Source organism: Oryx dammah, unplaced genomic scaffold, assembly GCF_014754425.2.
Source record: "Oryx dammah isolate SB20612 unplaced genomic scaffold, SCBI_Odam_1.1 HiC_scaffold_28, whole genome shotgun sequence".
In the NCBI taxonomy this organism is placed as follows: domain Eukaryota; kingdom Metazoa; phylum Chordata; class Mammalia; order Artiodactyla; family Bovidae; genus Oryx; species Oryx dammah.
Window position 1 is genome coordinate 65,011,508 of NW_024070212.1, and position 23,740 is coordinate 65,035,247.

Here is a 23,740-nt window from a genome sequence, read left to right on the forward strand (position 1 = left end):
GAATCTTAAATTTGAAATGCCTAGTGAATGAAATGAAGACTGCTGTGTAGTGTAAGGAATGTAAGAAGAGTTTTGACTAGTTTAACTTTGTTACAAGAGCATTTATATCAACTTTTAAATTTTGGAATACTTAGATGTGTATTAAATTTTTTTGTGACATTACCTAATGTGTTTTTTAACATTTGAAAACAAATGAGGGAATTCCCTAGTGGTCCAGTGGTTAGGACTCTGCGCTTTCACTGCAGGGGACCTCTGGTTGATCCCTCGTTGGGGAACTAGGATCCCTTAAGCCATGCTGTGCAGTTAAAAAATCAAAAAAGAAAACAAATGGAATAGAAATGAAATGTTTGAGGATAGTGATATTAGTATTTCTTAATCACTATCTACTCTATTATTCTGTTTCTCCAGTTTAAAAAGTTGAGATATAATTGACATTGTGTATTGTATTTTTCAATTTTCTATGGTATTTTAGTGAACATCTCCAGTAACAAATTTTATACACAAAACAGGCCATCTGCATTTTCTGTGTAGATTTTTACTTTTTATCATACAGGAATTTGGAATGGTATACTATGTTGAATCATTTTAGAATGCCACTGATAAATTCTGTGACATATATGATATTTTTAAACTTATTTTTTCACCAGTAAATGGGTAGAAATGACTTAAAATTTTATATAGTGCTTTTCATTATCATTGTAAGCACTTTGATATGTTTCTCACTTGCAACCTATAACCAAGGATATATTTTTAAGAAGCTTATAAGAAGCTTACATGTAGGGAACATTTGCACAGCTACATCTTGATTTATTTTTTCACTTATTCTGTCACTTTTATTTCCTATTTATAGTCAAAATAACAGGAACAAATTAGTCACAGAGGGATAATCTAACCAATACAAAAATGTTAGTTTAAAAGAAAACAAATGTTTTAAAGTCATGTTTAGGGGAAAGTCATGATCTTTTTTACTGCATTCTTAAGTTTTCTTGGAGAAGGAAACAGCAACCCACTCCGGTACTCTTTCCTGGAGAATCCCACGGATGGAGGAGCCTACAGTCCATGGGGTCGCAAAGAGTCGGACGTGACTGAGTGACTTCACTTGCACTTTTACTTTAAGTTTTCTAGATTTATTCCCCAATATTATCATAAAACACAAAAAAGGACTTTTCTATTAATATCTGAGAAATTACAGACTTGTGGCAAGTGAGGCATATTTATATTAGTAGTCAGAAAAGGAATCTAAGTTCTAAAACTGATACAAATTTTAATGTAAAATGAAATTTTGAGATATTTTATGTGGGCACTGTGAGAAGCATTTATAAGAGAATTAAGAAATCCTTTTAGTCTGTTAAAGTAACACTTTATAAGAAATTTTGAGATATTTTATGTGGGCACTGTGAGAAGCATTTATAAGAGAATTAAGAAATCCTTTTAGTATGTTAAAGTAACACTTTATAGTGAAATAAAAGGAATTATTTGTGAAACTTATTAAAAAATGCAGTGTGCTGTGTGTTTAGAAGAAATACTGTCAGTTTTATCCACAGATCTGCAAATAATAACACACCCATAGTGACTATATTGTGATTTTCCTTCACAGATATCAAGTTGTGCTAGTTCAACCATATAAATAATTAATACCTGAAGTCTCAATGTAAAATGGACATTAACAGTGATGACAGATAAATTCAGACGCTTGGAAATCAAACACTAGGTGAAACACTTAAAAGAAAGGTAAGAAAAAATGTAATCTTAAGGCCAAGTGCGCTTTAGTTAGTACAAGTAAGTGACTGAAGTAATTTCTTTTTCAGTGTATTAGGTTTTTCAGAAGGCTAATCTGCCTAACCATCTGCATGACCCTGTTTATCTTAATACTGGTAGGACTCAGCTGTAAGTATCTGTTCTGTGAAAATAACAGTTGCAGATCTCCTTGCCTGGCAAATATCATAATGGATGATGTTTCTACAGCAATCCCTATCCAAATAGGATAGTAACCTGACTGGTTGGAACTTGAAAGAGTACTGAAATGGACGTGCTAGGGAATACTCAGAGACACATTCTAAATGGTGGATCTTCTTTGGTTCTGTTGATTGCTACCATCACCACACACCATACAGTGCACTGCGTTACCATGTTTGAGAAAGGATTTCAAGGTTGAGTACAAAGGAGTTGGCAGTTGGAATGTGTTATAAGAAGGGTGAAGTTTCAAGTCAAGGGTTACTTTTTTATAGGCCCATTTTTCACTGTGTACCCTCCTCATGTTAATTTAGAACATTCTTTAATGTAACATTAAATAATTTTATTTAGACAATTTTCCTATCTTGTGCTTTTCAAGAATTTGCAAGGCATATCTGGGAGAGATTGCATCTAGAGATATTAAATATTAGCCTTGTTCCAGTCTTACTGAACAAAACTTGTGCTTTTATTTTTGCTATCTATTGATAGTTTACAATGCTTGATAATTGCATCAGTTTTTTATTTTTAAAACAACATATTTTTTATGTTTTCAAATTGCAATCCTTTACCAAAAATACTGTCACTTTTAGAATATCTAGTTTTATGTTTATAATAAAGTGACAGTTTCCATCATAAACATTGCCAGTTTCCTCCTTATTTTCAAATGGGCACTCATAATAACCCATTTAGCCAGCTTCTCTGAAAAGGATATTATAATACATTATTATAAAGTAAAATAATAATTAATCAGACTATCCAAGAAATGCATTGTAATTAGGCTAATTAAAATACCTGGTCTACTGGGTACCAGAGCCAGAAAATCCTTATTGTTTTTGTTGAAAATCCATATGCCAAAAATAATAGAAATTTCCCTTTATAAAAAATTTCCCTTTGTAAAGTCCTGTAACATTTCATCACAATTATCATGTATATATAGAAGATTTGGTTGATTCTTTGTTGTACATAACCTAAATTATTTTTGTTGTTCAGTCCTCAGTTTTAAATACTTGAAGGCCAAACTTTGGGAAGGCCTCTAGAATAAGAGTAAGAGATTATAAATTCTGTATGAGAAATTTTATAAAGGGCAGTCTTTGGGTCATCTCAGAACAATATTGCCTTAGACTCTAGAAAAGAACTGAGTCACATTTTGACTCAAAATAATATTGAGTTGTAAAGATTTAGTATGTTTCAAACTCTTTTTGGTTTGTTTTCGTTAGTTTCTAAAAATCCTTTTCCAGTTTCTTGATATCTCTGAGGCTACAAAGTTAATGAGAATTACCAAAGTGTTACTAAAATCTGTTAGCATAAGTTAATTTGCTTCTTTAATTCTTTTTTTTTTATTATTTTATTTTAAAGAAAGGAATTTAGGAAGTTCTAGTATTCTCCATGGCTGAAGCTGAGAGTCTGAAACCCTGATGCTTAAGCTCTATTCTAGATCATAGCTTCAACTCCTTCAGGATATAAGGAAAAGAGATAATATTTCCACAATGATAGATCTTTGGTTGTACAGGTAAGTTATTTAGTTTTGCAGTAGTGAAGACAACTATAGTTTGTTTGTTTGCTTGTATTTAAGGAGAGGAGACTTGTTATTTTTATATACTTCCTTTGGCGTGTAGAAAATTGTGCAGTCTGGGTAGCTGTTCATAGGAATGTGGAGCTATAGGGAATTGGGTAGGAATGAAATATTTTCCCAACAAGGGATACATGAAATGACTCAAAGTACATTAGAATCTCTAAAGCATTATACCTTTCAGTACTTGAGGTATTGGGCAGTATGTGATTCCTTGACTTCTCTTTCTCCCTGCTTTTCTTTTTGAGTGTATATACATTCACCTCTGTCTATCTGTATTTGTCTGCCTATCTCTTTCTCTCTCTGTTTCTCTGAAAGGGGAAGAAAGAAGAGATCTCTTTAAACAAGAGGTCAAGATAGTATGTAATAGAGTTCCCAGGCTTCAAAGAGACTAATATTAAGAACCTTAAGTTGAATTGCATAGGTGCATCCCCAGGTCTCACTCTCCTTCTTTCAACCTTATAGATACTTTTGACATTGTAGATAATGGTGTAATTGTTCAACTGAAGAAATTTGTCTTAAGAGAATTGTATGACAAGAATAGTTCCTACACCATTATTAAACAGTTCCTATTCCTGTTCTAGACAAATAGAATCTTTAGTGACGCTTCCCATTCCTCTTACTCTTTTAGCCTTTCACTTTGGTTTGTCTACGTGATATCATGACCAGTTTCCTAAAAATTGTTCAGTTAATAAAACTAAATAACTATCAGCTAGAATATTGATGTTAATGAAGGATTATTCCCCAAATAAATTGTTCTACTTCAGTAATTATAGTGGAACAAAAGCTTATAGGTAGTGCTTTTGAGATTCTTTCTCTTAAGTAAAGGTGATAGCTGGAGTAGTGTTTCATTAGGTGGAGCATTTTAGTTTCCTTTCAGTTCTTATTGAAGCAGTTATACAGATGTGATCACAGGGGCTGGAAATTTATTATCTGAAACAAAGCTGATACTATTTCAGAGTGTTTCAGAATCCCATAATTAGATTTGAGAATCCTATAATTAGGTTCTGTAATTAGATTCAAATTTGGGAGAGGGTAGTTCAACGGTAAACAAATGGTGAGATATGTGTAATTGTAGGTAGGATTTGGGACTTAATGTGAATGGACGGCTAAAATTTAATTGACTGTCCTTCTCAGATATGTCCTGAAATAGGATGAAAACTTATGAGGGTGGGGAAGAGAGGAATTCTGGTGATCGATTATATTCTCTTCCCTCTATTGTAGAAAATGCTATATTCATCAGTTTGTGGGTAGTATAGGAAAAACTTCATTCTAGTTGCTAGATTGGATTTTGTCTTTATGCATCTTTTAACTAACAGTTTCCCTCAATTCTAAAACTAGAGTGATTAAATTTCCAGTTCTACTTGGGTACTGGCTAATGTTTTCAACATGTCATCTATTCGGTTAACTAACAGGGGTATTTTCTCAGATACTTTGTAAATGAGTTTCTTTTCCTTTAGCAGTTTAATTTTTGGCAGAAATATTTTGTACTCCAAACCTCTTCACTGAATTTTTTTAGTAACTCTTGTGTTACGCAGCTAAAATGAGGAAGACAACTGGTTTAGTCTATAATACTTTGCAATGCATAGCAAAACAATATTGAGACTTGGTTGAGATAATCAGAGCATTGTTTGTAGTTGAATTTTGCATTCAAGTTTATCAGGTAACTATAGAAAATACGTGTCTTTATAAATTCTTATTCAAAAATAGAAAAGATAATGAAGAAAAAGGTTAACACAGAAGAAAAAAAATCATTAGAGGGAAGAATGTTAAAATTTCATTTAACTCTAATCTTCAGAATTTTAATCAACTTAATATCTTAAGTATATGCAATATGTTAATTTCAGGCAAGAGATTTTTATAATCCTCTGTTTAGTGCTTCGTTAGCCAAAGTGATCATGGTTTTATTTATAAGCTTTTATTAGGATCAAATAAAGAAAGAAAGGATAAATGGCCTAATTTAGTTTGGTATATTTTAATAGACTACTGTCTGATGCAGTGGTCGAAGGCAGTGCATCTTAACCTAACACATTTAATCACCTGGGCATCTGGTTATAATCAAAAGGTCTAGGGCAGGGCCTGATATTCTGTATTTCTAACAAGCTTCCAGTAGATGCCCATGGTGCTAGTTCTCAGGCCACTCTGTTTTTTAAGACTTTTATACTTTACTTTAAGGACAGTAAATATGAATCACCAAATTTCCTTATAAAATACTCTGTATTTTAAAAAACATTTTATTAGATTATAGTTCATTTACAGTGTTGTGTTAGTTTCAGGTGTTTAGGTCAACACTCTGAGTTGCAAGAGTTTGAAGTAGCCCAAGGGTTCATGTCACAAAGCAGTTTTGCTTTAAATGTGGCCCAATAGCATAGGTTTGAGAACTCTAAAACTTGGACTTCATTTTAGTTGTAGATGGAATAAAAAGATTTTGAGGGAACAAAAGAAATGAAAACAGTTTTAATATTTCATGTTTGTAAGTATTTTGATTACTGGAATGGTGAAGAAATAAAATAGGCCCTCATTATCATCATAGTTGGTCTTTTATAATGATATATATATATTTGTTGTAGTTTTCTTTACTATTAATAATGGAATTGTTTCATTGATAATGATAAGGCAGAAATTTTGCTTTCAATTTGGATTGGTGTGGAAAGAAAAGGGCTAGGAATGCCTGTTACAGAATCATTTGAAGTTTTATATGCCCTTGATTGGCATCCATATTTTAAAAAATAAAGATGAACAGTTTTTTTGTGTGTGTGTTTATAAAATATTACTATTGCCAATATTATTTTTGAACCATAAATCATGAATATAATCAAATTTAGTTAAAATCTTAATAAGATTTTAACTAAAGAGAATTATACATGAGGTCTGACTAAATGAGTCCCAAAACAGTAAAAATTTGCTTTAAAAAACATAAAGTTCTGATTGATGTTCCATGTTTATTGTTCACATGATTGCTTTGGAATTCTCTGGAACAAATTTTCATGCTTTAATCTTAGGTTGAATTTTTTGAGTCATCTTGTAATCTTGTAATCTAGTCTTACAAGATTAAAAAAAAAATGTTACTTAAAAATTTAGAAGTATACCATACTCTGAAACAAAACTAAATTCAACCAACTTACATATTTTATAGGATACTTTTTCACTTTATCAGCAGGCAGGAACAAGAAGACAGTTTTTTTTTTTTTGTATGTGGTAGCATGTTGCTATATCTTCTGTAGTTCCTAATAACCTTTCTAACTGTTATACTACTAAGTTGAGGCAAAGGAGAGATTGTATTTGATTTGTGGGCAGAGGGGGTAGAATGGCATTTGGAGAGTTAAAGGAGAGTGAGCCTGTGGGAAGGCCAGCAAAAGGGAGGAGGGAAGAGGGTCCTGGGCAGCTATGTCCTTTCTCTGTCCATCCTGCACTCCATTCGAAGTTAGGCAGTGAAGTGACAAAGTATGTTTTGAAGGCTAAACAGGTGCAGAAAAATGGAGACTTGGATTCTTAATAGCTCCTTTATTCTGCTTATTGGGAGAACCTTGGAAAATAATCACTAAATCACTCAGTTTATCAAGATGGATAAAACAGGACAGTATTCTATTTTCTGCTCATTTGTATTATATCAATAGAAACAGCAGAACATCCACATGAACCTGCTCATATCCTCAACATGCATTAATACTGTGACATACACATATACTCAGGAGTTCAGAGAAGGAAAAAATGGGGTTATATGTGTCTTCTTGATTCTTAAATGTAGTGCATGTTTGGCAGGTGTGCTTCTTTCCCTTTTTCTTCTATCCTCTTTAGAATACTTCCTTTCTCTTGCTAATTTGTAGTTCTGCTTCTAGAAACTAGGGTGTCTTGACTTGTATTGCTCTTAGCAAGTATTCAGTACAACCTAAGGTTATGATTTCTATCCATCTGGTTAGTTACAGAAAATTCTACTGCAATCCAAATTTTTTAGATACCATGTAGTTTGTTATCAAAAGATTTGACCCGAAACTCATTTTAGTAAGAGTGAATTAGAAAGAGCAGAGCCTGTCTTTTTACCTCCCAGAAATGTTTTAAGAAAACATGAGAAGTGATTGGGTTAGTTTATGCGATAGCTGTTATATAAATTTGAGGTTATTATTTTAATAACCAAGGTGAAATCCTGTCTTTGAGAGAGATCTTTCTGGGCCTTTTGCCCCTGAATATCTGAGAAACAGATACACAGTGAGAATGGTGAAGAGCTTACTAGCTGCGTGATTTTGGACATATTACTTAAACTGTATATGCTTCAGTCTCTTCATACATGAAGTAGGAGTGATAATAAGTACTTTTTCTTTCTTTCTTTGGCTCCACCAGGTCTTAGTTGCATGTGGGATCTAGTTCCCTGACCAGGGATCGAACCTGGGCCCCCTGCTTTGGGAGTGCAGAGTCTTAGTCCCTGGATCACCAGGGAAGTCCCAATAAGTACTTATTCTAATTGCTGTTAGACTTAAGTAAGTTAACGTATTTAAAGTATAGAGATCCCTAAAACATATAAGTGCCTTATAATTGTTAGCTATTATTCACACTTTTGGAAATGTTAATAAAATAAATCACATTATTTATTAATATTGACTATACCTGGATTAAAAAGTTATAGTTTTATACTTTTGTTTTAGGATATTAACTATTACCTTTTTCTCATTATTTTGTTTACGTTTTTGAAGGTTTCCCAATGAGTGGATCATGATGACCGTATTGTAGGGACTTGCCATAGTATGGCTGCTTCCCGATCTACTCGTGTTACAAGATCAACAGTGGGGTTAAACGGCTTGGATGAATCTTTTTGTGGTAGAACTTTAAGGAATCGTAGCATTGCTCATCCTGAAGAAATCTCTTCTCATTCTCAAGTACGATCAAGATCACCAAAGAAGAGACCAGAGCCTGTGCAAATTCAGAAAGGAAATAATAATGGAAGAACTACTGATATAAAACAGCAGAATGCTCGCGAGTCATGGGTAAGCCCTAGGAAAAGAGGACTTCCTTCTTCAGAAAAAGATAACATAGAAAGGCAGGCTGTAGAAAATTGTGAGAGAAGGCAAACAGAACCTGTTTCACCAGTTTTAAAAAGAATTAAGCGTTGCCTTAGATCTGAAGCACCAAACAGTTCAGAAGAAGATTCACCTATAAAATCAGACAAGGAGTCAGTAGAACAGAGGAGTACAGTAGTGGACAATGATGCAGATTTTCAAGGGACTAAACGAGCTTGTCGATGTCTTATATTGGATGATTGTGAGAAAAGGGAAATTAAAAAGGTGAATATAAGTGAGGAAGGGCCACTTGACTCTACAGTAGTTGAAGAAATCACAGGCTATTTGGCTGTCAATGGTGTTGATGACAGTGATTCAGCTGTTATAAACTGTGATGACTGTCAGCCTGAGGGGAACACTAAACAAAACAGCCCTGGTCCCTGTGTGTTGCAGGAGAAATCAGTAGCTGAAAATGGGGATTCGGATACCCACGCTTCACTGTTCCTTGCTAGTAGGAAGGAAGACGGTTATATAAACCATAACGTGCCTTGCACAGATTCAGAAGTGCAGGTCAAGTTGGAGGACCACAAAGTAGTAACTGCCTGCCTGCCGGTGGAACATGTTAATCAGCTGACTACTGAGCCAGCTACAGGCCCCTTTTCTGAAATTCATTCATCTTTAAGGGATTCTGAGGAGGAAGTAGATGTGGTGGGAGATAGCAGTGCCTCAAAGGAGCAGTGTAATGAGAGCACCAATAATGCCCTGGACACAAGTCTTGAGAGTATGCCAGTCTCCGGAGAACCAGAACCATCTTCTGTTCTAGACTGTGTTTCGACTCAAATGATGTCTTTATCAGAACCTCAAGAACATCGGTATACTCTGAGAACTTCACCACGGAGGGCAGCCCCTACCAGAGGTAGTCCCACTAAAAACAATTCTCCTTGCAGAGAAAATGGACAGTTTGAGGAGAATAATCTCAATCCCAGTGAAACAAATGCAACTGTTAGTGATAATATAAGTGAGTCTCTCACAAATCCTGGTGAAGTTTCTCACAGTGAAAAAGGCATATGTTGTGACTCTGAAAATTATGGGAGTGAAGGACTAAGTAAGCCATCCTCAGAGGCAAGACTCAATATTGGACATTTGCCATCTGCCAAAGAGAGTGCCAATCCGCACATTACAGAAGAGGAAGATGATGATCCTGATGTTTATTACTTTGAATCAGATCATGTGGCACTGAAACACAACAAAGAGTATGTGTAAATATGGTAACCATGAATTCTGCTTTGTTTATTTTCCCTAAATTTTTAGTATCTATTCATAAATGTCTGTAGCATTTTTATTATAGCTAAAATTAATGCTTTTAACTGAAATTTTGGGTTTCACACAATGATATTCTCAACTCTTAAAAAATCTTCAAAAAAAAAAGTAAAATCCAGTTTTATTAGTAGTCTTCTCAATGGCGATGTAATTTTCTAGTTTTGAGATTTCACACATCTCAGTTAGACATGTGGAAACATGGTTGATAGTGTTTCACTTTTTAATAAGTTTTTTATCATTTGAGTTAATTTATAAAATGGAAACCTCTTTAGTTATCCCAGTACACTTTGATTTATAGTTATAGAGCATTATGAATTGTATATGCCTTCCATAGTATGTAGAATAATTAAGTACATAGACATCATCCAAATAAGGGAAATCTGGCAGGCTGCAGATCTACATTTATCTTAGTTACTTATAATTTCCAGTTAAAACTTTTGATTTAAAAAATGTGCTTTATGCATCATCATTGACTTTTGTGATGTACAGAAGTATTACTATTAGTACTGTGACAGCTAGTTGTGTGTTGTAATTGTCTTATTAGCAAGAGTCAGTCTACTCTATAGTTTACATAAAGCATTTGAGAAAGGGTTTTCCTAATTCTAAATTATAGGGAGACTATCTTAAAATACTGTTTGTTCTCAACTTTGTCATAAAGGTGCTTTTTAAAATGAAGAATTCAATGTCCAGATTTATCACGGTTTTGCTTAGATTTTCTATACTGTATTCTGGGCAGTAACACAAAAGAATTGGAGCTCACTTTGTCTAAATCAGGAAAGGAACTGTTAACAAAAGTGTTTATCATAAATATGATCAGCAGCAGTAAAAGACAGACTTATATATGAGTTAATCAGTTTTACTTCTGTAGAATAGGCTTTTGAATTATTGTCACAACCAGATTATCTAGACTGTGTAAAGTACTTATTTAAAGGAACCTTTTTAATATTTTTGTTCTGACAGTTGTCAGAGTCAGCTATATATTGGGTGAAAGTATCAAATCCTGCTTGTAGAATATAATAATCTTTTACCATGCCTTATAAATAGTTTAGATTTGTATTTGATAACATGGTAGTCTTTTAGCATAGATCTCATTTCTGAGAACTTCCTTCTGTTTTCTTTATAAATAGCATTTTAATATTGTGTTTAATAGATCATTTTGTCTGAGCATTTTACTTATTTTGTGGAACTATTAGCATTTTCGTATATTTGAAATGTTTGAAGTCCATTGTGAGGTGAAAAAACAATTCATTAAGTGAAGTTTTTTTCAATTTGAGATGAGTTGAGTTCTTACCATTAGTACACATGTATCAGTTTTCAAAAGTACAGTTGTTTTTCTGCAGGCACTAGGAAACAGAGTATATGTCTTGTTGAAATACCAAGAACTCAGAAAGTATGCATATTTACAAAATGATACCTATTAATTCTGTTTTTTGCTTTTTATTGTTTCTTTGCTAAAAATAGTTACTCTCTTATTAAGGTTTAGCTGGTTATTAAGTGGAAAGTATTTTCCCACTGAAACATTGTTACTTTTTTAGTACATGCTCTTCTAGTGATTCTGAAGAATGATGTTCTTATAAAAACAATTATCTAAAGATAGTGGCCATAATATTTGAAGAGTGAGGTGCATATTCTTAAACCTGTGAAAATGAGAGCAATACGGTTTCATGGGTTGCTTAGGAATAGAGTCCTTTGGAATTTGGAGGATAGTTGCTTTATTAGGACAGTGTTCTCAAGTTAAATTAGTGCCTTGTTGGATGGTTTTGGGCAAAAGAAATCATTACTTCTAGCTTTTTTGCCTTTTCCCAGATCTTTTGAAAATAGCACCTCTTGACACTTTGGTTTTAACTTTTTTCCCCCAAAGGAAGCAAATCAGGAGAAATGAGATGGAGAGGGAGTATCTAGATTAGCATCTTGGTTAAAGATAATCTAAGGAAAATTGGGAGGTGATGCTTGATCATATCATATGTAATCTCTTTCATTAAAATCCCTGTTCCTATGCTTTTTATCCAGAATCAAGTGTTGGTTAGATTAAATATTTTGGTTTTGACTTTTTCTCCAAATTGTCATTGTTAAAAATAGCATCACGATACCTGTCTAATGCTTTCGGTTCTCAAGTAAATTTCTGGCGGTTGGAAAATGTTGTTAAAAGGTACTTTGGGGAAAGAAAAAAAAAAGGCACTTGGAATAGATGGATTACTGTCCTCCTGCACATGCAGACTCCACTGGTAGGGAGTGAGTACTCCATGATAGCCAGTTTAGAAAATATATTATGAATAGAAGACACTGATGTGGTTCTTTATCTGGAGCCAGGAGACCATAACTCTTATTTAACATTCATTGATTAACAACCCTCTAGCATTCATCCTATAATTTATCGTGTTTGCAAGGATATCACATATAGGGTCATTAGTCACTTGTAAGTGTTTGAAAAGGTATTGTATGTCTAAGTCCTAGATTTAGACCCTCTTCATGGCAATTAGGCCATAAATGCAGATGTTTTGGGTGCTTTCCCTGTTTCCTCTCTAGATGGCATCCCTCTTCTCCAGCACATAAGCCCATAGGTGCTTTTATATATTTATTTTTTCAAATGGAGAACTCTGCTGTGAGCGAAGGACTAAAGAGTATTTTCTTCTCTGGCAAGATTCCAGCTGTGGATTATTTTACTAGAATATGCCTTAAAGATTATGGAGTAGAAGATCAAAAAGAAATGTACTTTATCTCAAGACACTCTCATCTTCAAGGTTGATAGAGTCTGTTAAAGTGGCAGATAATACCTAATGATCCCCTTTTTGGGCTAAATAACCAGACTGAGATCATGTGCTTACCTGTGGATTACCCTTTTGGGGAATTGATCTTTTGCTGATTTTGAATCAGAAGCACTGAAACTGACCTCTAAATTTTGAAATTCTGGTTCTATGGAGAGTAGATATATAAGATTTTAGGTCCTAGCCTTTATTTTATTTTTCAAGCTTTTTATTTTATATTGGAGTTCAGTGATTAACAATGTTGTGATAGTTTCAAATGGTCCTGGGCTTCAATATTCAGAGCTTTCCTTCCAGTTCACTGGAAAATAAATTTTCAAATGATAATGTGATTTGGTCAGTTGCCTCTCAATTCTCATTGTATCAATATAAGAATACTTAAGTAAAATTGTATTTGAAGGGCCTTGGTTAGCTTCATGTATGCTTTTATGAACAGAAGGTAAAGAATCAGATTTAGTGTTTCTAGATTTTCGAGGTCTTAGAAAAGGTTTAGCTTACTGATAATATTGCTAATGTTTATACTGATTTTTAAATTTCTAGATAATTAAAGTATAAGAGTAAAACAGTTTTTGCTCTTCTAAGTATTGTTCATGTAGTCTTCAGGTAAGAATCTTATTTTTAAATTATATTAATATTGCAAGAATTACAGTTTCAATCTTGATTCTCAAAAAACATTAATGTACTAAATAATTATGATATGTCCTTCTGTTGCACAGTGCTTATGAAGAATCAATTGATGTTTCATCAGCTTCAGAAGCTACATAGGAAAATCCTCATGAATTCTTCTAGATTCACTACTTTCTTTGACATTACTTTTATTGTTTGTCAAAGTAATTTCTCTTGAAGGGCCAGAAAACTCCCAAGAATAGGGATGGATTTTGCTTAGAAAGCACTAGAGTTGTTATCCTGCCCTGCATAAAATAATTTTACATTTCATATGTGTTTCATATTTTATAAAGTAATTCCATATAGTTTCTCATTTGACAGCCACAACTTGGAAGTAGACAGCATAGGTGACAGTATATAGTCTCTATTTCCTAACTCATAGTTAAAGATTTTAGGTTATTTACTTAAAGTATGATGAATTCTAGGGAGAAATGAGGTTAGAACTTCAGTCTTTTAATTGATAGTCTGAACTACATTTGGTTTCCTCATCTAATAAGGATTTATCCCATGGACTTTGGGGGTTTCTAGGTTGAGAATGCTCATGGAACAGATCTTGGATACTCAGTTTTCAGAATTTGTTAGCCTAAATTTAAGCTTCATAATTATTTGGTTTTACTTGTCAGAAAATCAGCGTTATAGGTAAGTAACCTGTTTATTGAATGAAATGCTTTCATGTTCATTGTTTTGAAGAACATGTGTGTCTGTGAAGGATAGCAACCAGCTACTGAGGAAATAAAACAACAGCTGCAATTTGACTTCACATAGAGGATTTGGATAATTTGCAAAAAATACCTTGTGGCGGGTGGTTTAGAATGCAATTAGGTGTAAGTCAAAAGTTGCTAGGGAAAACTCGTGGGAAAAGGCCATGACTGTAAGAGCCAAAATGGGCCAGTAGTTTGACACAAAGATTGATGGGAGAAGGGAGATAACTGCCCTAAGTATAAATTATTTTGGTTGTAAGTGGAGTAAGTCATTGACTTGCCTAATACTCAGTGAATTCTTTGTCTTTTCCTTTGAATACCAACATCTTTTATTGCAACTAATGTCAATGGTATCTAAAATGGTATCTATCTATAATTCAAGTATATTTGTACTCAAATATTATTTAATCTGTTATATTTGATTTAGGGTCATCTTTGCTGACGGAGGTTATGTGGTAATACTTTTTCTGGCATCACTGCCGGAATAGGTCTGTTTTCACTTAGGTTAAATGATTTGGGCTTCTCTGTTTTTTAATGTTTTTATAACATGGCTTCTTTTCATTGTTCTTTTCTAATTTCTCTGGCTTCTTATGCTTTTCTTCTTTTTTAAATTTTTGTTGAGTTTCATTAATCACTTGTGCTGTGGTGGTACTTTCCTCTGGTAGCTCAGCCTTCCATTCATTTTGGCTGTTTTTAGCTTTCTTTAAATTTGGAAATAAGAATAACCAAACTTATCAGAACTGTCTTATGATTGTTAAAAGAGAGACTAAGCAGTTTCTTTTTGAATGAGTAAATAAGCATTAATGAATTTTTTTTTTAATTGTGTATTTTCTTGTTTGCTTCCTCTGATTTGGAGGCTGTGTCCTATGTAGGTTACAAGGTATCTAAAATTGGAATAAATAATAGTTGTTTCTTTGTATATGACAGTAATCAATAGTAATGAAACCCATCTAAAGTAATTATCATTTATTTGAGACTAATTGAATCTTAGCTTTTAGTTGCAAGAGCTTTATTTTTGTAATTTTTATAGTAGACTGAAAATGTTGTGTTTTTACATATTAGTAGCCTATACCATGTATACTGTATCTGTGATTTGTCATCAGGTATTCTAACATACAGTATTAAGTGGGAAGATCTGCTCTGTGACCTTTCTATTTCTCCTCCCCACTGCTCCTTCTTTCTTTTTTTAAAAAAATTAATTTATTTTTTAATTGAAGGATAATTGCTTTACAGAATTTTGTTGTTTTCTGTCAAACATCAGTACCTCCCTCTTTCTTTAGTGGAATCTTTTCTACCACATTTCCTTTTCATTATGATGGAAAGCTGCTTCTACTTGTCTCTTTAATTTCTGATTTTAATGAGAGGAAATTTGTCAGGTGGTTAGAGGAGATTGAATAATTTGTTCAGGGTTCTCTCAGTAGACAGAATTCTCTGTAGTGTGTCATGATTTTATTTTCATGTGTCTAGTAATATTTATTTTCATGTGTCTAGTAATATTGTATTGTTTTTGAGGGTCTGGATTTTGTTCTCTTTCTTTAAAAAGTATTGAAATTTGATCTGACAGGCAGTTAATTTTCTTGTTGATAAGACTGATCTTAATAGACTTATATGCTTTTAGCTCTGTTAGGGGGAAGTTCAGGGTAGCCTATGCTCAAGATCAAGTTTAGCCTCACTTCTATGGCATGGCCTTCCTGGTGTCTTATTTTAAAAAGGTCTTTACTCTGGTTAGTTAAAACCCTAATTGACTCTAGCCTTGTGAAAACGTTGGTAGTTACTCTTTGCTTGGTCCTATGGAATATCATATTTTATATGAGCAGCTTTATGTTCACCCAAAGACTCTAGGTTTCTGTGTCCCATCTTTTTCTGTTTTGCTGCTTCTTTGGTGCTCTGTCCCACAAATGCCAGCTGCCTTAGCTTACCCAAACTGTGTTTTCTTATCTTTTTGCTCATCAAGATCCCATCTTTTTCCATGATGCCTCCATGTAGAAAGTGAGTGTGATCCTAGGGCTTTAAATTAGCTCATTTGTTTGCCCTCTCTCACAGGTCATGATTCTGCACTGCCTATTGCCCATTGTCTAATTATTTCTATGTTTTCTCCAGTTTTCTAGTTATGTATAGCAGAAGGGTATTCAGTGTTAGCTACTCTGCCCTGAAAGTCTCTGATTTAATTTTAATACGCATTCGGTCCTTCCCTAGTGTCTCAGATGGTAAAGAATCCGCCTGCAGTGCAGAAGACCTGGGTTCAATCTCTGGGTTGGGAAGATCCCCCGGAGAAGGAAATGGCAACCCACTCTAGTATTCTTGCCAGGACAATTCCATGGACAGAGGAGCCTGGAGGGCTATAGTCCATGGGGTTGCAAAGAGTCAGACCTGACCAAGTGACTAAGCAGAGCACAGCACATGCATTAGGTATCTTTATGACACTCACCCTAAGCATACAGTTTGACCATTTAGAAATTAAAAATTTATTTATTTATTTAATTTATTTGGTAACATTGGGTCTTGTGGCATACAGGATCTTCTGACACGTGGGCTTAGTTGCCCTGTGGCATGTGGGATCTTAGTTCTCTGACCAGGGATCAAACCCATGTCTCCTGCATTGCAAGGCAGATTCTTAACCACTGGACAAGTCCCTGAAAATTATTTTTTGTTGATGCTCCTTTGACAGTGAGGGCTAGGTTTTAGCTATATGATTAATTAGTTTAAGTAACGTTTTCTAAGACGCTTGTGTGAGAGAAATTGGAATAATAACAGTTTGAATAATGAAGGTAAAAGAAACTTGACAATGTTTTTTAGTTGTGTTGATGAGGTGTTGTTATGGTTGAAGCAGAAGTGGAAAAGTGGTTTCTGGTTCCGATACAGCTCAGAAGATTGGGTGGAAGAGAAAGTGACATCCAAGAGCACGCGAGACATTGTGTACTGGGTTTAGAATGGTGACTGTAAAGAATTAAGGAATGATGTAATGTATCTGGATTTTAGTTAACTATTTTTCTTAGCCATTTTGAACTTCTTTTGCTGGACCAAACTTTTTGTATTATATTTTCAGAAAACCAGGGCTTCCCTGGTGGCTCAGACATTAAAGAATCTACCTGCAATTTGGAAGACTAGGGTCGATCCCTGGCTTGGGAAGATCCCCTGGAGAAGGCAATGGCACCTCACTCCAGTATTCTTGCCTGGGAAATCCCATGGACAGAGGAGCCTGGAGGGCTACAGTCCATGGGGTCTCAAAGAGTTGGACACGACTGAGTGACTAATACGTTCAGAAAACCAGGGTGCCCTTTTTATGACCATCAGTTTAATCCAGTTTCTTGTATATATTTTTTTCTGAAATAAAATTAAATGTAGAATATTTTGCAGAAATCTGTTTTTCATGGTACTGAATTTTTATCATTTGTATTAAGTTGAAAAACTTTGACTCAGCTCTTTTTTTCTTTGCTACTTTTCATTTGTCTCATGTTATCCTTCCTCTTAATTTTTAAGAGTGTTTTGATCATATTTTAAATAATAATTCTCAGAATGTATAAGAGCATAAATTACTTTGCTATGTTTAAACTTTAGTTAGGGGGAAGGTGTCATCCTAGTAGCTTATTGGCAATCAGGGTAGGAAGTGTGAGTGAAAAAAGATTGAAATCAGAACCTAAAGTATCTTCTTAATAAACTTCAAGACATAAACGAATGTGAAGAGTCAGGTTAAAGTCAGCAAATATAATATTTTCTGTCATAACTAGGTTTTTTTTTTTTTAAAGCTACCAGACAGCTGATATTTGTATTTTTATTTTATATTATTTTTGACTGTACTTCATAGCATGTGAGATCTGGAAACATGGAGTCTTAACCGTGTGACTGCCAGGGAATTCCCAATGTTTGTGTTTTTAAAATGTTAAGTCATTTAATTTTAAAATCTCAGTATTTAAAGCTTTTTTTATTTGTAAATTATTTGGAGAAGCTGAGGAGTGCTCCAATCCCCTTCCATTACCATTTTAAACTGGTAGTATGGAACTGGGTAAATGTCTTTAACTTCTATAGTGGTCAGTTTTCTTATCTATAAAATTGATGTGATTTGATTTCTGTAATTATAGTTATTGTTTCACATGTCTGTCATATATATGTGTGTGTGTATGATTTTGAATTCTCTTTTTCTGCCCTTCCCCTTACTTTTGGCCCTGCTCAGGTTTAGTTGTTTACTTTCTTCTTATTTTGCATGCTGTCTCTGAGCATTCTCATTGCTGTGATATTACCATCTATATATTGATCGATTTCCAAATTTGTATCTCCAGTCAGATTATTCTTGAACTTTGGACCATTATAAGATACCATTTGCATTTTTCACAATAACTCAGTGGAACATGTCTGAAGTTGAATTAACCATTGCTTCCTCCACATGTACTCGATGTTCAACACCATCTTTTTACTTAATTGGTAGGGTCTTTCATTTAGTATGGAAAATGTACTCACATTTTTCTTCAGTTATTCTTCACCATACTTTTCTCTCCCACCAGTGTTGAGTCAGCTTTATTTCTTTGTTATTAATGGTCACTTTCTTAAATGAATGTCACTGTCTTCTTTGCCTAATGGCTGCTCTATTTCACTATTACTCCCATTTTCTTGGTTACCTTCTTTCCTCTGGCTGCAAAGGGAGAAGGTTGTCTCAGTTTTAGATATCATATTCTCTGTGAAATCTTTCCTATCTTCCCATGACTGATTAATTACTCCTTGTGAACTCTCTCATAGGAAATTATTTCCTGTAAACATGTACCATACAGTAAACCTCATGCTCTTTGCGGGATCCGTGGTTTTATCGTTGGTTGAGGTATCATTGAAATTTCAAGGCTATCCAGTTTGAAAATGTCAGAGAAAAATTTGGCATGCTTTTCATACAAATTTTTTTATACCATTAGTTTGAAGATTCTGAATTTATGAAGTTAACGCTAGTGATGATTTCCCTGTTTTTACTTAAATCTAAACTTTAAATTTTCAAAAGAAAAAATGAGTAACCTATACAGTCATTCACATAGTTCACTAAACTTAGGAACTGGGCAAATGGCAGGGTGTGGGAGTTAAAGGGTGTGTCTCATGATCAGGAATGGTTGACCAAAGTGCTTGGTTAAAATAATGTTTCTACATTATTGTATTATAAAACAGACTTACAAGTTTGGTATGATCAGAATGTTTTACATGGCTTCAGATGTATTTTTACAATCTAGAGTTTTGCCAGTAGGCTTTAAAAAGCATATGAAATGATGAGAATTTGGTTGGGGTTGTCTGTTGAATTGAATGACTTGAAAGAAAATGTGTGTCCTGGTCTATGTGTTTCTGTCTTATTATTTGAAGATAGTTATCAGAGGGTATTATCCAACTTTCTCTGTGCAAACTAATAATTTTGAGTAGATACTAGAAATAAATATGACAAGACATGTCCTGTGCCTTTGAAGTTATTGTGAAATGATCAGATATCTTAACAGATAGGCAGTTTGCTTATATTTGAGGTGTGTTGCCCATTAAGAATTTGAAATTCTAGCTTGTCTCAGTTATTTGAAACTTCAATGTATTTGCAATTCCAGAATAGAATTCAAACTTTTTAGATGGTTATAATGAATTATTTCTTAGAATGGGTAATTTCCTAGGTGATCAAGTAACTTTTATAATATTGACCACAATACAACTGCATTCAGCTTCCTATTTAAGAGGGAAAACTCAAGAATTCTTTGGATTTAGGAAAACAGTTACTGAGAGCAAGCTGAAATATCTTCAAGTTTACTACCACAAGAAACCTGGAGTCTTTAGAGGGGGGAAAAAAACATTATTTGGAAGGCTATAAAATTATGTTTTAAAAAGAATGATGCATTCTTTTTAAAATGTCCTATGAAAGCCTTTGTACAGTTCTTCAAAAGGTATTCAGTTTGATACAAATTGAATCAAAGTATTGAATACTTTGAGTTTAATAATTTGAATACAAAGTATTAAAATCCGTAATTAGAAAGAAACCTCTAAGTTATCTAAAACTGGAGGAAAATAAAGTCAAGGTAGTCAGAGCTTATTTTAGTAAAACCTTGTTGGCTTCAAGAATCAGAAATCCATTCAAAGTATGTCAAATAAAAAAGTTTATTTTGAATAAATAGTAGACAGTCATGAATATCCAGGGTGAGAACATAAAGTCTAACTATGCCTCATGGGATTATAACTGTCAATATTCAATATTGTACTCTGTTACCTCTGCTTCTCTTTGTGCAGTACAGACTGTGGGTTTTTCTCTTTATAAATGATTTTTTTTTGGCATACAATTTTCTCTTCTTTCTCCCATAATTTTATTTTGCAAATGGCAGTGACTTCCCACTGTTTGTCCTGGTCCCCACACTATATGATCTTTCTTCTGCGTAGCCGCTTCTTAACATTCGCTAAAGAGAAACTGGTTATTGACTCTTCAGTAGATAGACTGCTGAGTCACGTTTCTGTCTGGCAAAATTCTCACTGGTCAGGGGTGGAATTACTGTGGGGGCCTGTGCGGTGGAGCTGGAAGCAGTCTGTGTTGGCATTTTCTTTGTGCAAGGATATGTTTTAGAAAAGAGGTTGATGTGTTATCTAGGCGGTCAAAACATGCTCATTATAGACGATTTGGTGTTTGGGGTCAGATTGCATTCTTGATTAGTTAGGTACCTATAAAATGGGTGATGGGAATTTTCCTACATTGCTAGTGGGCCTGTAGAATAAAATAATGCACTGCTGTAGCAATCTGTGTGGCAGTTCATGATATATTAAACAGAAAATTACCATATGATCCAGCAGTTCTATTTTTAGATACATACTGAAGATAATTCTTAAGAACAGGTTTTCAAATAAAAAACTTACACAGATGTTCATGACAACACTGTTCACTGTAAGAAGAAGGTAGATACAACTCAGATGTCCATAATGTGATGAATGGATTAAAAAATTAGTTTTATCAATACAATGAAATATTGCTCATCTGTAAAAAGGAATGAAGTACTTCTATGTGTTACAACATGGATGAATTTTGGAAACATTATTCTAAGTGAAAGAAGCCAGACACAACAGATCACATATTGTATGATTTTATTTATGTGAAGTATCTAGAATAAGTAAATTCATAGAGATAAAAAGCAGATTAATGGTTGCTAGCAGCTGATTATTGCACAACATTGTGAATTACTAAATGCTGCTTGATTGTATGATTTAAAATGGTTAAAATGTGAATCTTCATTATGTGAATTTTAACACAGTAAAAAAGAATACTAAAAAATAAAGTGTGGATGAGGTATATGCATACCAGAGGATGCTTGAGATAATCTCTTGGGAGATAGGAAGAAAATGCTATTTATATGTTTTTTCCCCCTAGGGTTCTTTGTGTTTATATAATAAGTATTGTAAAACATATAATTTATAAGTAATTCTGCATATATTGGAAGCATGTGCCCACTTTTTATTTTATTTTTACCAGGAGAGGTGGTTGGTACAAAAAATATGAAAATCATTGTTTTTAACAAGGAAAAGTCAATTATTAGTTGTTAATTTTTTTACTTAATGAGGGATTAAAAATTTTTTTATTGAAGAATAATTGTTTATAGAATTTTGTTGTTTTCTGTCAAACCTCAACATGAATCAGCCATAGGTATACATATATCCCCTCCCTTTTGAACCTCCCTCCCGTCTCCTGCCCCATCCCACCCCTCTAGATTGATTGGAGGATTTTTAAAAGAACATTAGATTCTCTTTTGAAATCAGGGTTATAGAATCCTAATAGATGTTTAGAGAAACTGTTGGCCTCAGCTGACATTCACTTTACAGTGAAAACAAATTGGGTTACTTTTAGCCAAATTGTGGTGATCTATTACAATTAGACTGTTATTCTTAAGAACATCAAAAAGTGTCTTAGGAATTGGAATGAGTTGCCATTTACTTCTCCAGAGGATCTTCCCAATCCAGGGATCAAACCCGGGTTTCCCGCATTGTAGGCAGACGCTTTACTGTCTGAGCCACCAGGGAGGTCTGTCTTAAGAATTGGAGACTTGTAAATTTTCTTCGTCCTGGGAAACTGATGCCAATATTAATGATAGTAAGCTGGGTATAGAGAGAAAAACCAGGGATATGGGGAGAGGAATAATGATTTCTTCAAAGGCAGGGATAAGAAGCATGCCTGGCCAATTAATGAGAATTCTTTAAGAGAAAATTGTTAGTAAGGTAAATATAACTCAGGAATGTATAATGGATGTAGACATTAAAAACCTTTGAGAAGGCTTCATGTTGCATTTATTTCCTTTTTAATATGTAATTAAAAATATTAGTTAATTTGAAGAGGCATTTGACGTACAGGAATCATGCAGTGGTTATATTAGGTAACGTGACTATAAGGTATTACTAGTAGTGATTTGCTGAGTTTATGGAAAAAAATAAAAACAAATGGAACATCTTTCACTTTATATATGTATCAGCGCCTCACTTTACTGGACTCAGTCATCATGTGGAAAATATTTTTGGAGTTCAACTTTTATAAGAGCTTACAGAGTATCCTCAGTGGGAATTATTTTTGAAGGATATTTAATTTTTACTTGGTTTCTTAATCAAGTTTGGTACAGAAATACCACATGGAGAAATAAATATTCTTTGTGTCAGAAATGAAATTATAAGTAATAAAACTGACATTCTTCCATTTTCCTCACTAACCTGAACCTAATGTGATTAATGAACTTGGCTCTGAAGAATTTCAGAAAAACTATAGACATTTTGTGTATGCTTCATTTAACACCATCTTCTTTCCTAGATTGTAAGTTTCTTTGAAGGTGGGACCAGGTTTGTTGTGCATGATGTAGTTTCTCTGCAGTTATTTAATCATCAGCATCTTTTTTTAAAGATTCATAATATTTTATGGAATCCCCCGCCGTTGCTGTCTCATTTTTCTAATCATAGTGAAAACTTCTGGGAAGTCATACTGTTTAAAGACCATCCTCTTTCTTCATTATATTCTATAGTTTTGCATCTGTTTAATTTTGAACAACCTTTCTGACTATCCTAAGTTCATTTACTGTGATGGTGATACTGCCATTTTTTTTTTTTTTGTTAGATAGAAAGAAGGCTTCCTTGAATTATTTGATCTGCTGATCATCAGCTGTGAAAGCAGAGAGAAGAGGGAGCAACTGGGGCTACACCGTTGTGGAGACTGATGGCTGTGGATGCCTCTAGTATTGGCGCCATGCTGTACAGTTATTCCTGCTGCCCCATTCATTAAACCTTCTCTGAAGAATATTTTACATTTGCTTGCTTCTGTAGTATTACAAGTGGAGTATAACATCTATTCCCTTGGCCATGGTTAGATTCTGAAGCTGTGATTTATAGTATTTTTTTTGTTTTTGTTTTTTCACTTTTGGCCACACCCCCACAGCATGTGGGGTCTTAGCTCTCTGACAAGGGATTGAATCCACACCCCTTGCAGTGGAAGTGCACAGTCTTAACCACTGGACTGCCAAGGAAGTCCCTGAAGTCCCTAGTTATTGATATTGAAATTAAAGTAGATAAATACAAATATTGTGAGGAATTTGGAACTAACGTAAGCCAGCTAGGCACACCCTGGACTCTCCTGTTTTGTTTTTTTTCTCCTCATTTTATTACTCTTTGCTGGCAACACTGTACTCACATCTGATTTTTACATCCGGTCATCCTTGTTGTTTTTACTTCTTTGCTACTTTAAGTTAAAGATACAGTATTCAGTAAGTTATTTAATAAATGACTAGAGTAGATCTAAGATTCAACATGATGAGAGTCATT

The 23,740-nt window shown here is 34.0% G+C and overlaps 1 protein-coding gene across 7 annotated transcripts in view; it reads left to right on the forward strand.

Moving 5' to 3' along the window:
* Positions 1–23,740, forward strand: part of ZZZ3 (zinc finger ZZ-type containing 3) — a 117,512-nt gene that overhangs the window by 46,846 nt on the left and 46,926 nt on the right. For 3 of the 7 annotated variants that reach the window (XM_040232538.1, XM_040232532.1, XM_040232536.1), the window contains exons 2-5: positions 1,598–1,731; positions 1,809–1,887; positions 3,310–3,463; positions 8,212–9,767. In XM_040232538.1, coding sequence (XP_040088472.1) covers positions 8,263–9,767 — 1,505 coding nt within the window. In that variant the 5' untranslated portion in view covers positions 1,598–1,731; positions 1,809–1,887; positions 3,310–3,463; positions 8,212–8,262. Of the gene's footprint in view, positions 1–1,422; positions 1,732–1,808; positions 1,888–3,309; positions 3,464–8,211; positions 9,768–23,740 lie in introns of those variants that run through there. The other 4 variants (XM_040232537.1, XM_040232531.1, XM_040232534.1 and 1 more) reach the window with 2 other exon arrangements.